The sequence below is a fragment of the Schistocerca cancellata genome, chromosome 2 (genome assembly GCF_023864275.1).
Source record: "Schistocerca cancellata isolate TAMUIC-IGC-003103 chromosome 2, iqSchCanc2.1, whole genome shotgun sequence".
In the NCBI taxonomy this organism is placed as follows: Eukaryota; Metazoa; Arthropoda; class Insecta; order Orthoptera; family Acrididae; genus Schistocerca; species Schistocerca cancellata.
This window is the reverse complement of record NC_064627.1, coordinates 331764275-331780384: the sequence shown is the minus strand read 5'-3', so window position 1 is coordinate 331780384 and position 16110 is coordinate 331764275. Positions and strand designations below refer to the sequence as shown.

The 16110-nt window shown below is 36.9% G+C and overlaps 1 protein-coding gene across 1 annotated transcript in view; it reads left to right on the top strand.

Annotated features, from left to right (window-relative positions):
• Nucleotides 1-8941, top strand: part of LOC126161710 (inhibitor of Bruton tyrosine kinase) — a 113123-nt gene extending 104182 nt beyond the window's left edge. Inside the window, exons 17-18 of the mRNA XM_049917739.1 lie at nt 1443-1611; nt 5709-8941. Coding sequence (XP_049773696.1) covers nt 1443-1611; nt 5709-5849 — 310 coding nt within the window. The 3' untranslated portion in view covers nt 5850-8941. The remainder of the gene's footprint in view (nt 1-1442; nt 1612-5708) is intronic.
• The last annotated feature ends 7169 nt before the right edge of the window (nt 8942-16110 follow it).

Below are 16110 nucleotides of genomic sequence, written 5' to 3'. Positions count from 1 at the left end.
AATATTTTTTAGAGCATTTAGGATGGGGTTTTTGGAGAAAATAAATTTCTAAATAACCAAAAAATTTCAGATTCTTTCACCTTTCTGTACAAATATTTTGAGATTTTAAGAATTTTATGCATTAATGTCATAGCTGACAGTTATCAGTCCTTCCACTTTATCATTTCTCAAGACAGTTAACATCCTGTGACTATTCATATTTTCAAAACATAATTTTGAAATTTGCAGAAAATTACAAATTTGCATAGTTCATTTTTCAAAAAGAAAAAAAGTCTCAGAAGTGTTTATGTATCAGCCATGTCTCATAGTATTGGGAACAAAGTATTTATTGAAAATAAATTCAGACCTATCACTTTGATTTCTTTATTACAGTTTTTCAATTTTCAGTTTTATTTCGACGTTTTCACAAACACTCTTATTTATTGAGGTCTGCAGTGTTTTAACAAATTATCAGAAAATCAAAATATTGTAGTTTTGGAGAGGTATCATGTGGAACTTCAGCATACATTTTTTTCAGCAAACTTTGAAATGGTGATGTGACACATTCACTCTGGGCCTGTATGATTTGAGATGAAATCAGCCAGTAGACATAACTTCATATCTGTTGTTATGGTGTCTGGTAGAAGTCACACAGCCAGTAGCCACATTTAACCTTCACCTAGAGATATGCTCATGGCACTGTGTCATCTCTGGTGACGACATGGGGGATGAAGCATGTCAAGTCGTGCAGCAGGTTCAGGGTTCACAGGCAGTGGCAGTGGCAATGGGAATGACAAGAGATGCAACAACTGTTGCCCCCAAGTGTTATCATAACTGCTGCACACCTGGGCAGTGACCAAATGGCCAGCTGAGCTTCATGCTGCTTGTAGATTGTGACCAATTTCCCCTGTATCCACACAGAAGCATAGTCCCTAGTAATTTTTCACTAATAAATAGATCTAATGAAATAAATGAAAAAACTAAAAATTGCTAGGGTCATGTGATGCTAACACCTGAAAAATACACTAACATTAACTTGTTTACACACTTGGAAGCCAAGATTGTATGCTCAGTAAATGCTGCATTATGATTGGAATGCTATGAATGGGCCATTCATGCAAAGATTGTTAGATGAGGTATGGAATGGTGGGAATCAAGGCAAGTCTTTCAAGGGATATACTCCATTTACCATTTCATGGCGTGTGGCTGCAGTTTTGATGGTAAATGTAAGTAAGCTGTTGAGTTATGGAATGGTACAATCATAGCTAAAGGTGTAACAGGAGGATTCTCTGATAAAGGCAGTGAGTGTAAGCTTGATTTGTAGTGTCTCTCTCTGTGGCATTGGCTGGACACAGATTACAGTTCATTTTTGTGTTATTGATTTCTAGTTAACTTTCAGAATCTTACTGTAGTGATTTCTCGCATACAACAAAAGCAATAACATAATTTTTTTTTTTTTCCAGATCTAAAATCATAACAAGGCACACTCAAGAAGTAACTCTTAATAATCCTTGGACGAAGCCTCTCTCTGTTTCTCCAGATTCCCCGAAATTTTGTGACATTATAGCAGATGAGAGAAAACAGAGGGAAAACTGGACAAAAATGCGAGCAAAGCCTCTTGAGCTTACACAGGTTAGTACTACTGCAGTAATGTCGGTTTCCATTCATAAGTACTACTTGTAACTTCTACAAATAACGTTTTGAGACCAGTTTATGTATTAAAAACTTCGTTAGATTACGTAACCTTTTTTCTGTATTTAAATTTTGTTACAAAGTAGGGAGCATAGTTAATGCCACATAAAGCCTGTCACTTACATGTCTGCTGTTCTTCGTCTTTTTCTTCTCCTCCTTCATATTTTCATAACCAAATGCTTTGCCGTTGGAATGAGTTTTCATTAACGTGTTGTAATAAGGGTTCTGACACAGCCCATGTGTACAGATCTCATAACTGCATTACAATATTTTTATTATGTGAACATTGTTATCACCTACGTGGTAATACTTGTGAATCAGATGGCTGAACCACATTATTCACTCTTTTCACTAGCCAACTTATTTTATTATACAGCAATTTTTTGTGGTTCTTTATAGAGATTAATTGGCTTGTACTTTTAGCACTGGTTTTGTAATAACCTCTGTCAACTGGCGGTCAGGTTACATAACTGAGTGTCGTAATAGGCCTTTAACAAAATCCATGTGCACTACACATTAAGCATTTGGTTATGAAAATTTATGTTTTCCTACTAGACAAGAAATTTAAATCCTCCTCACTTTCATGTGATTATTTCATGTTGCTAGTTTGTCACTACATTTTAATTGCTTTAGTAAGTAATTGCAGAAAAATGTGTGTAATCTGGTTCTAATTTGTCTACAGTATGACGTATATTTTGGAAATAATTTGTAGTGTTACCTTTCCTAAGTTAAGACATTTTTTCTGGATGCATGATGTATGTTACTACTAATCCACACCTTGCATTTTAGATTAATTTTTATGGCCTACTTTGGATATATGGGTATTTTCAAAATTAGCTTTTATGTTATAAGGGGTCCTATTGCTGCTATAAGACATGTAATAAAATTATCTCCTTCATGTGAGCATTCAAAACCGTTTGCTTGACAGTTTTCATTATTGTTGTATCAACTGTAAATGTATATATGATGGATTCTGACACGGTGCTTGTGCAAAAGTGTATAACAAGAGTGTGATTTATTTCTTGGGACAAAGCTTTTATACTTTAAAGAGAACACTGTTTCCTTGTACCCAAGTTCTGTTTGTATCATAGGAGGAAGTTTTTCTATAAACAATATGTGTGGTAGTGGAGGTTTCTACTAGGCTAGCATATTTCATAAACTTGTGTCTCTGGCCAACATATCGCTAATTCTTTGCAATTTGTAACAGTACTTCTTACTGATGAGTGCGCTAAACGATCTCTGTATCCACACTGTGCTTTTATATCATTCTACTTTTCATAATTACGATGATTTTTTTGTAATTAAGCCTCATAAACAGTTATTATGTGTTGACATGTCCAAATGGGATGAATGAGATGTGTCATGTCGTTAAATACAATAAAAAATTGTTAGTCTGCACCCTAAAATTTTTTTTATATGGAATATTGTGTTTTATGACATTTCGAACTCTTAAATCGTGGCATATATTGTACAATCACCACTATTTATGTAGTCGACTTCTTGATTTCAACGTAATATTTTACGTAAATTAAGAACTTTGCACATCTGACCTCCCACGCCAGATGGCAGTTACTGTGCTGTAGCAAATTTTGTTATATTTGATGTCATGTTATTTGTATATTTTTCTTTTTTACTAGTCCTGTAATCTGACACCTTATAGTTTACCTGTTGATTTTTATTCTTGCAAGTTTTTTTTTTTTTTTTTTTTAAAAGTTGCTTTGAAAATAACATGCCAGTGTATGTTGGCAAGATGTGTATTTCCCCATTCCTTTTAGCTGTGGGCTTTTAATGTACAATTTTAGATTTGAAATATTAAATTAATGATTTGCAAGTGCACATTTGGTATTTTGTGGTAATCTCTAGCCAAATAAAATAATGTTAAGTCTCCACATGACACGTCACATAGAGGGCGTTCCAAGCCCATCACACTGAGGTCTGCTGTATAGGTGAATGTAAACAGCGGCTTCAGTTATTTTGATCGTTCCATAGCTTCTGTTACTGCTAGTAACTAGATGCCAGTGCCTATGAGCTTTAATTTGTACGCTAAAGGTATGTTCTTACTAACATATGGTTTATACTTGTGTATTTGTGGTCTTTTTGTTTTTTATTCACCGATCACTATGTGAAATGTTACCGTCCAGCACTGAAGATGATAATTATGTGATCGAAAATTGATTTTGCTGTTAATAAATCATCAAAATTACAGCTAATGCTGACGTTCCTTCTAATTTTGTTAAACACATGGTCGTTGTGCACACAGCACTCTATGGAGCTGCCAGTCAGTGTCACTAATATAGCTTTCGGCTAGTAAGGCCTTCATCAAAATTAGACAACAAACACGCCGAGTTCAGTTGCCTGAGACTGCAGTCTCTCTCTCTCTCTCTCTCTCTCTCTCTCTCTCTCTCTCTCTCTGTGTGTGTGTGTGTGTGTGTGTGTGTGTGTGTGAGAGAGAGAGAGAGAGAGAGAGAGAGAGAGAGAGAGAGAGAGAGAGAGAGAGAGAGATCTAGTTTTGACAAAGGCCATACTGGACAAAAGCTGCATTTGTGACAATCTTTTTGTTGTGTTTATCTGCGACTCAGAGTCTCCGCAATATGGTGAGCCGCAACTTTACTTTTCACAATATTGTTACCCCTCCATCCTGGATTTGAAAGAGAATATATTATTCATGACTAAAGTATCTGTTATGTGTATTAAATTTATGGGAAAACACTCTGAACTTATGTAACAACACTACACATACCTGGCTCTATTCTCTTTCCATTACATAATGCCTGATTTGATCTCATATCTCTGTGTAAGCATTACAGTCTTGCTTCCTTTTTCCGTTCCGCTGCCTGTCTACATTCATCATTGTACCTCTCTTTGTTTCTAAGTCTCCTTGTTTTCTCCAGTATTTCATGTGCTGTTGTCAAAACAGTGTTTGTAATAGTGTTCCGTTCTTCGTCTGTATGGTCACCACCTTTTTTGTTTGTAACTTCTGTGTCAATCTGTTATGATACTCTTTCATTTGTTTGGTATACTATTTCTTTTTGATGGTGCTATTCCCATTTACAGCCATAGCAAGTTTCTGCCCAATTTTGTCTTCTACTAGGTAATGGTCTGAATCCAAATCAGCTCCTCAGTAAATCCACTCATTTTTCATATCTAATGCACTCCTCTTCATTTCAGTATTTGGTCTGTTTGGTATGCTTCATTTGTTCCTGGTATTTTCCATGCCACCTTGTTGCATATTTTTCTGTGGGAAGTAGGTGCTTACTGCTTTAATTTGTCCACAGCAGCAATGTGGGCAACCTTCATGCTGTTATTACTAGTTTCTTCTGGCAGACTTTCCTTACCCGGCACACCCTGAATACTTCCCTGTACAATGTGGTATTATAGTTGCCAAGGACTATTTTGTAGTCAAAGCTAAATATTTTATCACAAACCTTGTGCAGATGATCGTAGGAGCCATCTACCACATCTTCATCTGATTCTTCCCCCATTGGTGGAAGTACACACAAAAGATCACATTGTGAAATTTTTGATACATAGAATATCTTCTTATGTGTCTCATCCCTGCACTTCCACCTGAGTTCCTGTGTGTATGCATGTTCAAAGTTTAAGGACTGCTTTATCGATATTTTTGTTTCTTGATGCATTTCGTCTTCATAAGCACAGTCCAGTATCCCTTGTTAAATTATTTGTGATGACAGGTTTTTTATGAGGCAGTGGCGCAATATTTTATGCAGCTGCTCTGGTGGGGTCAGTCTGGCTTGGGTGCCCTCGCCAGTAGCAGCGCTACTGTTGGCATAGCTTTCAGATTTCTCTGAGCTCACAAGGCTGCCTGCCCAGTACAGAATTTGCCTGCTCAAAGTGGTGTCTCCTTGGCAGGCATGTTTTCTGTTAAACATAATTAATTTTAAAATACAATTTTCTTTGCTTTTAAGTGTTTATTTTATTTCTGTTGCTTTTGATATTTGCAGGCAGTTGCTCTGTAATAGTACTCTAATAGTACTGTGACATCCTGAAATATTAACACAAGAGTTATATTTTTACAGCTCGAAGATAGAGCAATTGAAGATTTGCTTGCATTCTACAATGCTACAGAATCAACAGATGAACACATTTCAGTTCGTCGAGTAATCACAGATGTGGTAGCTGCTCCTGTATGGATTACATCACAGTCTCATGGACAGTGAAATAAATTATCAGACTACAATAATTCGTCTTCTGACAAAAATTAGTTGCAGTTACAAGTGCAGTTATGTTAATGTCGTTAAAATGTATTTAAAAGTTTACTTTTGTATAACTGTGTAGCACGAAGGTATCTGTCTTATAGCCCTAATTTTTCTCTTTGTGAGTGAAAAATCTATCTGAAGGTAGTGAAGTTGTTCTTGTAAAGAGTATGTCACATATATTTTTATAATTTAGCCTTTGTAATGTAATGTCTGTATTGGTCTCTCTTGAGTTTGTGTAGTTCATTGTTATCTGTAATTCTGCATTTAGTTACTGGTTATCTTGCCTTGTAAAATGCTGTTCAGATTCTTAGAAATGTACAAGTGTCAGTCAAAAGGTAATGCTGCCACTTTTTTTATTTTATTTTATTTATCAAGAATTTCAATGCAACTACATAAGTTGACAATCACATAATTGATGTTTAACGTATGAGTTCATTTCCCCAGTTTTAGTCTATCTTTTAACAAGAACATGTATTCCATTGTTGTAAAGTGCATGGTCTTGCTTGTGATATCTTGATGCATGAATGTTTCCACAGCCCTCATCCCACTATGAGCTGCTTTTAGCAGCAAACAAATGGTAGTCACCAAATGAAAATTCTGCAGGGGGGGGGGGGGGGGGGCAGTTGTTTATCTTGTCTCTCTATTCTGGCTGTTTAACGTTCTTGGTTGGTACCCAAGTTACGGAACTTTTGAGTTTTATCAGTTGAATAATTGTCACCACACTGCATTTACTGATGGAGGTAATGCAATACAAATCATCTGCAGTCACCCAATTGCAATTGTCATCACAAATTATATCATTGACTTGCTGAATGTTCTGCAGTCACTGGTCTGCTACTCTTCCTCACCTAACGGTGTTTGCCCTTCAGCTTTGTTGCGGCGACAAACTCATCTAATGGTACTGATGTCCACTGTTGCATCAACATCACAACTTTTCAGTCCTTCGAGAATGCGAATTAGCATTTCATCTTCTGAATTCAAGAATTCTATCACAGAATGACGTCTGATATGAACATCAGTGTCTGCCATATTGCCAGCAACTGCAGTTCTGGCATCTGTTGAGAAAGAAAGGTACTACTGCAGTGGACTAAAGCCACAGCTTTGTGGAATAGTGCCAGATTCAAATTTCTCATTTGATTAGCTCTATTTAGGGAGGAAAAATGTAGTTGCCATTAATTTTTGACTGACCCTTGTTCACAAGAGAATAAGCATTATTATGATGTAAAAAAAGTACATTGAAATTTGAGTTTTGATGCATTATTTACATGGAGAAAGTCACATGTAATTTTGGTGCTTTATGTAGAGGATACTCACCAAGTCAAAAAAATTCTTCCAGTGTCCTTAATTTAAAACAGTGAAACAACTGTATCATGTGTGATAATCAAATGTAATTCAGACACATGTCTAAACAAATGATGATCTGAACTAGATTGCTGTCTTGTGTTTTAGAGTTGGTATTGTACAATAACAAGGGAAAAAATGAGTGTATTACATATTTACGTAATAATACTCAAAGATACTCGTTTTGACTTCTGAACACTGTTTACGGTGGTTCTCATGGCAGCAACTATTTGAGGCATGTCAGTTTCATTCAAGAGTGTAGTGCCATTTTATAGTCATATTTTCATCTGATTTAATTGCTAAGATAGCAGTGCTTGATAATATTTACAAAACATTCTTCTTAATTGACTTTAATGAACTGCTGCTGTCACTACCACCATTATTGGCAAAAGTGATAACAAATACAGAGTAGAAGTTCCTTTCTGAAGAGGCATTATATGTATGTGGTATTTTTTTTTTAAACTGGATTGAGATTTTCATGGCTTAGCAGTTATTTCTTTGAGCAAAAAACTGTTACTGTTCATGCTTTTTTAGGAAATTTCTGTTAAACTGTTTCTGTTGTATTTTAGAATTCACTCAAGATCTACTTGTATAGACACTAATTATTACAAATGCAGTATTTATTACTGAAGTTGCTACTTGTTATTGTGGTTGTGGTGTGTAAAAGCATTGACTACATATCGTACATACTGATCTGAAGCACTATGCTTATCTGCATATTACCAAAATACTTTTTGGTAAAACTGTACTTTTCATGAAAACTATTTGCAATTCTGTATCGATGTAGTGAACTAATTGCTAAAAGGCAAAAGAAAAATGTTGAAGGAAATTACCAGAATAAATAATACAGTCAGTTATTTAATTCTGTTATTAAAGTCATTTTCTGGATCAATTTCAGAAGAATATGAAATTGGCATTTCGGTATTTAATAATCAATATTCTGTATGATGTAGCACATGTAACATTTCAAATTAATTGTTGTATTTACACAAGGAAGCTAATGTTTCAAGAATTCATAAAATGTTTTGAATATTAAGAGTGTGGTGATAGAATGTAGAGATTGTGTGCTCATTGAAATAGTTTGGATAGGAAAGTGTGTTTGTGTTTCATAATATGGTGCTGTAAAAGCAATCTAAAAGTAGTGATGTGTCTATCAGAAAGCATTGTAGATGCTGATCTCATACTATAGGAAAAGCTGTAGTTTTTTGTTTAGAATGGAAACTTGCCTTTATTTTCACCAAGCATAGTGGTGCCTTAATTATTGGGTGAAGTTCACAGGAAATCTGGGACCACTCTGTTTAACAGTATTGGGTACTGTTGTACAACACACTGCTGAAACGCCACCCACATGAAGCCCTGAAAAATTGTGGGGCTGCTTTTAAAGTAACACGTATTCTTTCAAGCAGTGCTAATCATTCTGCTGTCAGTATGGAAAAAAAATTCCTTGTCTCTCTTGTTCAGATAATATTTATGCAATGGCATGAATTTATTCATGTAAGTTTATCAGTTGTTTTGCGTGACACAATGTAGAATGTTGTAGGTATTCACTAGAGTAAGAGCAGACAAATAAATTTTGTAATTAGCAGTTGAGTGTCTCTGTTTTATTCAGTCAGGTCTGATTTACTGTGACCTCACAATTATATGTAAACACTTCGCACAATTTCAGTACTGTAAACGTGTAAATATTCAGTAAATGATGGTAAGTTTTAAAATGTTACCTGTTTTAATTGTTTAGCTCTCCTTTTTGCTTTTCAAGTGCTGCTGAAACATTTAATTTTTTTAAAGAGGCCATGACTTTCTCCTTTTATTATTCTTGCAAACTCCCTCCCATTTCCGAGAGATTGGAATTACCTCATTCTTTCCAAAATGTTTCATAAGAAGCATAATGGTGACATACTTTTATGATTGACATGATTTAATAAAAAATTAAACGTGAGCTTGCAATCTCATCATATCAAGATGGCAGTATTTCATAATGTAAGGATTATTTCCTGGATTCTCAGAGGGATTTGTCTTCAGCACATTTTAGATAGTTCAGTATATTGTAATCTCCATAATCGTAAATATACCAAATCTTAACTGTCACGTTCTTTTTAAATTCACCACTTTTGTTCAGCAAAACTAAGTTAATCTGTATTGGGCACAGTTCAGGCCACATAATGAAGCATGTAAGAATATGTATTAAATCCACTAGTGTTGATTGCTAAATATCATCCTCTTCTGACAACTGTTATCCACCCTCAAGTTTTCCAACCTTTCCTCAAAGAAAAGTGAATATATTCTTAGTTTCCAGATATCTCGCACCTCTGAGGTGCAGCTTTTTCTTTTAATTGGTAATTTTGTTAAAACTGCTTGTTGCCACCATCAGTGTCATTTGTCTTGATGGGTTCTCCGAATGTAATTTGACTTACCTCCAGCTGAGAATTAAGTGTCACAGAATAGGGAGTCCCCCTCGCACCCATTTTGAACAGACCAAACAGTTGGTGCATTGGTTAACCATCGGAGCAGATGTGCAGCATGCTTGATACACACATGTAAAGGATAATTGTTTATATGTTACCAAGGTAAATGTATGAACAGAATCATAGCTTAATTTTAGTTCAATTAAACGATAATAAAACAAACTTTCATTATATCAGTCTGTTGGCACATTCAAGTGTAACCGAACGATAATGACCCACTTGGAGCATTAATCAGTGCAGTTGCATTGGATCCCCACCAAACACTTACTCGATTACCGTATTTACTCGAATCTAAGCCGCACCTGAAAAATGAGACTCAAAATAAAGGAAAAAAAAATTTCCCGAATCTAAGCCGCACCTGAAATTTGAGACTCGAAATTCAAGGGGAGAGAAAAGTTGTAGGCCGCACCTCCAAATCGAAACAAAGTTGGTCCATTGTAATATGAGACACAATTTAGGCCGAATGAATGACAATACAGCTACAGTAGTTTGGTTCGAGTCGTAAGCTTAGCAGTTAAGCTTTACCACGTAGCTATTGCTATGTGTCAGGCGCTCCGTCCGTATTTATACGGGTACCCTTCCTTTTTCACGTGCTTCGTCTGGTTTGAATAGATTGCTTATTTTGCTTTGATCTGATAAGTGCCGTTTTCTTTCTTATAGGTGTTTGCGTCAATCTTAAGCTGAAAATGCATTACTGCACTGTGTCATGCATTGTTTGTCGCATTCTGATAGTGCGTGTTTACGGCCTGTCGCGGCTCGAGGCATGGCTTGCTTTTGTGCGCGCTACCGCCGCGTACAATTTAAAAAAAAAAGAGAGGAATCGTCTCATTAGCGAAACAATGGCAAGAGACTGCTATTTATTGTTATTTACACTGCTGCTTTCTTTGATAATGATCAACAAGAATCAAATAATAGACCGCGTATGATAGAACATGTTCTGAACGAGAGTTGGGCGAAAATTTTTCTCTGTTTGAAAAGCTTTGCGGCTGCTTCTTTATTACATCAAATTCTGCACAGAAATTAGAGTCATCTTAGATTTAAAAATCTAGTCACTTGCCGTGCTTCATTTCTGACTGTATCACTATTAGGCATAAGAATAATACGAATATAAACATGACACGATACGTACATTCTTCCGCGTTTGCTGTTGTCTCACTCTACTCTAGTTTCGTAGTTTATTTGGCAGACAGAATTTAAATGAGATAGCAGCAAACACGAAAGAATACATGGCAAAATGTTTATATTCGTATTATTCTTATGGTGAAGAGAATACTGTATGTGATTCAAATTTCATCAGGTTCCTATTAGCAACCATCTCTTCTCACAGATAGGAAAAATTCAGAACGTAGAGTTGGCCATATTGACAAACATCCCAAACAGTATTGCCAGTCAGATTTTCGTAGTACACAGAAAATGTGCTACATTCGAAGATGAACAATACGGAATTTGTATTTACTTCTTTGGATAATGTATGAAAATGCAGTGGTCGAAACTCGCGGCGGAGAAAAAAAGCTCGTCTTCAACTTTTTTTTAAATTTATTTACAGACGCAGAGGTTTTGGCGCCAGTATTTATCTTTGTGCCTACAAAGCATGCATGCGTAGCGCTACATATATTAGACGGCAGAAGTTAGTTGTGGCGGCATGTACCAACATTTTTCATAACTTCCGCTTGCTTTGCACTCGATTCTAAGCCGCAGGCGGTTTTTTGGATTACGAAAACCGGAAAAAAAGTGCGGCTTAGATTCGAGTAAATACGGTACGATTTATATTGTAGGCAGCTGCCTCATTAACTGGTTGTTCTGCTAGCTCACAATCTGGGACATTTTCTTGCATGGATTTCATATTTTTCTCACTTGGCTTCCTGTTTTTTTTTTTTGTATTTTACTGCTCAGTTGGGCATATAAGACCACACCGTATAACTGTGTTAGCTCAAGCAGTAATCAAGGAATAGAAGTGGGCCTGAAATTGTAAAACAACAATGTTACAGTACTAAACAATGTTATTTGTGGTTGGCGCACTTTGTCTGTAGCCACACCCACTCGAGGATTTAAGCTCAGACCTTGGATTCGAGAGGAGAAAGGTTCAAAACCCTGAACAGTCATCCAGATTTAGGTTGGTCTCAGTTTCCTAAAGCGCTTAAAGCTAAAGCAGCAATAGTTTGTTTTAAAAGCCCACAGCCAAATTTCTCAACCTTCTTTGTCCAGTCAGTTTTTGTTCTTTGTTTCTGAGGGTTGCTCATTGGGGGGAGAGGAAATTATTACCTTCTTTTCTGTACAGAAACATAAAAATTACTACCTTCTTTTCTGTACAGAAACATCAAATTAAAATTTCTTTTTATCATACACTAGATAACTAATATCAGTGCTGCATCCGGTGTACTGATCCCTCTATGATTTCAATGAATATAGAAATTATAGAGGAATCAATATACTGGATGCACTGTATTAAGTATACTTCATAATTCTGAGCAGCAGACTATAAGTAATATCTGAAAGCTTTTCATCAAGGAACAAATTGGTTTTTAAAATGTAAAATCAACAGTGATCAATGTTTTCACAATATTACAAATAATCAGAAAGCGTATTTAACAGAGAAACCTGCCTGTCATTTGTTTACGAGCATTGACCAGAAAGTAATGCACCACATTCTTTTTTTTTTTTTTTTTTTGTTCAGCAATTATTTATTACATGCTGTTGTCTTTGTTTTTTGGGCTTCTTTCCACCGGCCGGTGTGGGCGAGCGGTTGTAGGCGCTTCAGTCTGGAACCGTGTGACTGCTACGGTCGCAGGTTCCAATCCTGCCTCGGGCATGGATGTGTGTTACGTCTTTAGGTTAGTTAGGTTTAATTAGTTTTAAGTTCTAGGGGACGGATCACCTCAGATGTTAAGTCCCATAGTGCTCAGAGCCATTTGAACCATTTGGCCTCTTTCTGCAGTTGCAGATATACAAGTTGTATAGGTTAATAATCGTCTTTTGCAACTGTAATGGAAGTCTTATTAAGGCCAGACATGTTTCACTTCATTGTAAACCATCTTTAGTGGTCAGCGTAACAATATGATTTTTTCTTTTAAAATTTTGCTTGCTTGGATCACAAACAGTTCACATGCCTGGTTTATTCCTATAAGTAGTTTTAATTCTTATTTTTGTATTGTTTTCTTAAAAACCTTTATTCTTGTTCTTCCACATGTATGCGTGGTATTTTAGCACACAGCATTTTCACTATGCTAAATATATTCATGTTTCTCTGTTGAGAAGAACCACTGTCCTATCACCATTTCTTATGTTTTATTTAGCTGTTAAGAGATGTCGTTTGTTCATTTTGGTAGTGGTGGGAGTGTCAGCTATTGTTCTGTGGGTGTTTATATTTTCCAACTGTGTGTGTGTGTGTGTGTGTGTGTGTGTGTGTGTGTGTTTGTGTGTGTGTGTGTTTGTGTGTGTGTGTGTGTGTGTGTGTGTGTGTGTGTGTGTGTAAATTATTGCTGCAGTATGCTGCACTGGTGGATGATCTAAACTAGGGGTATTGCCTAGTTTGTGATATTATATTGTAGTGTCTACAGGGTTGTTCTTTCTCTTAAATATGCTTTATCAGTTCAAAGAGCATCTGATTGTGTGTTTCGTCATTTATTGCATGTGTCTTCCCTATTCTTGAGCGCAATAAAACATACACACAAGAAAGAATAATGTTTCTTCTACACTCCCTATTTTGGCACGGAATCTCCTTCACATTCAATGGCCTTCCTCCAGCAAGACACAATGGTATGTATGCCCTGTTGATACCACTCCTTGTTCTGGTTACGATTCCATTTCTTCACCAACCAAATCTCCTCTTCATCATCAAAATGTCTTTCTTGAATAATAGATGTCAGCTGCAACAGGCAGAAGACATGTTTTTTTGGTGCTGCACATTTTAGGAATTTTGGTTGAGATAAACTCATGCTGCAGTGTTGTTCTTCATTATGTCCCTGTAAAAGTGTGCACAGAATCGGCTAAGCAAAAAATCCGCTCAATAAGCACACTTACTTGTATATAAAAGTTGACTTAGGAATTTTCCCATGTGTGAGACAGTGTGTACATGATTGTGTAGAAGTTTAAAGCTCTAGATTCTTATATTCTACTGTTTGCATCGCTTCTGCATAATCTTTGATAATATCCATTCTCATTCGTATTGTGATACATCAGTGTTGTGAAATTTTGAACATTCGGTGAGTGCACACTTGGGAAATAGGTTCATATGAGAATTCTTGGATGCTTACAAAACTATATTTTTGTAAGTTACCAGTATGAGTGTTTTGGATACGTAAGTTATTTTGTAGCAAATCAGTGTTTGTGGTCAGGGCTGGCCTTAGGTGGCATGGGGTCATGTGCAAAACTTCTGCATGCTGTTCTCCTGCATACTGTTCTCCTGCATCACCGGCTCCCTGGCCCTCCTCCAACACAGGTTATACACGCTCATCACGTTCAAAAGAAGTCTATGTTTCGTCATTGGCATACTACATGTACCAATATATCAAAAGACTGTTACTACCCATTTCAGGCCCTGCATGCACAATTGTGCGTTTGTGGTATTTCATACTTTATTTCTTTGCGATTAATGCTAGGAAGTTCAGGCCAGCACTGCACAATTGTGGCTGGTGGGTTTTGATGTTTGTGACTCCTTTTAGTTCCAAGGTTGGTAACTGGATGGTACTGGAAGTCAGCGAACTAGTAGTACCAGTTGTAATGGCAGCCAGGAAGTGCCTGTTAGACTGACTGTGATAACATAAATTTGGTCTTCTCCCCTCCCTCCATGAACAATGAAGCATGCTGTCAGTGACGAGGCTTGCATGCCTCCGTGATATACATGCCATACCGTAGGTGCAACTGCAATGGAGGGGCATCTGTCGAGGGGTCAGGTAAACGTGTGGTGCCCAAAGAGGGGCAGCAGCCTTTCCAGTAGTTGCAGAGGCAACAGTCTGGATGATTGACTGATTTGGCCTCGTAACATCAACTAAAAAGGCCTTGCTATGCTGGTGCTGCGAACAGCTCTGCTGTATGGTTAAATGATGATGGCATCCTCTTGGGCAAAATATTTCGGGTAAAATAGTCTCCGATTTGGATTTCTGGGCAGTGGCTACTGAGGAGGACATCGTTATCAAGAGAAACAAAATTGCCATTCTAAGGATCAGTGTGTGGAATGTCAGATCCCTTAATTGGGCAGGTAGGTTAGACAATTTAAAAAGGAAAATGGATAGGTTAAATTTAGGTTTGTTGTTGTTGTGGTCTTCAGTCCTGAGACTGGTTTGATGCAGCTCTCCATGCTACTCTATCCTGTGCAAGCTTCTTCATCTCCCAGTACCTACTGCATCCTACATCCTTCTGAATCTGCTTAGTGTATTCATCTCTTGGTCTCCCCCTACGATTTTTACCCTCCACGCTGCCCTCCAATACTAAATTGGTGATCCCTTGATGCCTCAGAACATGTCCTATGAATCGATCCCTTCTTCTGATCAAGTTGTGCCACAAACTTCTCTTCTCCCCAATCCTATTCAATACTTCCTCATTAGTTACATGATCTACCCATCTAATCTTCAGCATTCTTCTGTAGCACCACATTTCGAAAGCTTCTATTCTCTTCTTGTCCAAACTATTTATCGTCCATGTTTCACTTCCATACATGGCTACACTCCATACAAATACTTTCAGAAATGACTTCCTGACACTTAAATCTATACTCGATGTTAACAAATTTCTCTTCTTCAGAAACGCTTTCCTTGCCATTGCCAGTCTACATTTTATATCCTCTCTACTTCGACCATCATCAGTTATTTTGCTCCCCAAATAGCAAAACTCCTTTACTACTTTAAGTGTCTCATTTCCTAATCTAATACCCTCAACATCACCCGACTTAATTCGACTACATTCCATTATCCTTGTTTTGCTTTTGTTGATGTTCATCTTATATCCTCCTTTCAAGACATTGTCCATTCCGTTCAACTGCTCTTCCAAGTCCTTTGCTGTCTCTGACAGAATTACAATGTCATCGGCGAACCTCAAAGTTTTTATTTCTTCTCCATGGATTTTAATACCTACTCCGAATTTTTCTTTTGTTTCCTTTACTGCTTGCTCAATATACAGATTGAATAACATCGGGGAGAGGCTACAACCCTGTCTTACTCCCTTCCCAACCGCTGCTTCCCTTTCATGTCCCTCGACTCATATAACTGCCATCTGGTTTCTGTACAAATTGTAAATAGCCTTTCGCTCCCTGTATTTTACCCTTGCCACCTGTAGAATTTGAAAGAGAGTATTCCAGTCAACATTGTCAAAAGCTTTCTCTATGTCTACAAATGCTAGAAACGTAGGTTTGCCTTTCCTTAATCTTTCTTCTAAGATAAGTCGTAAGGTCAGTATTGCCTCACGTGTTCCAGTATTTCTACGGA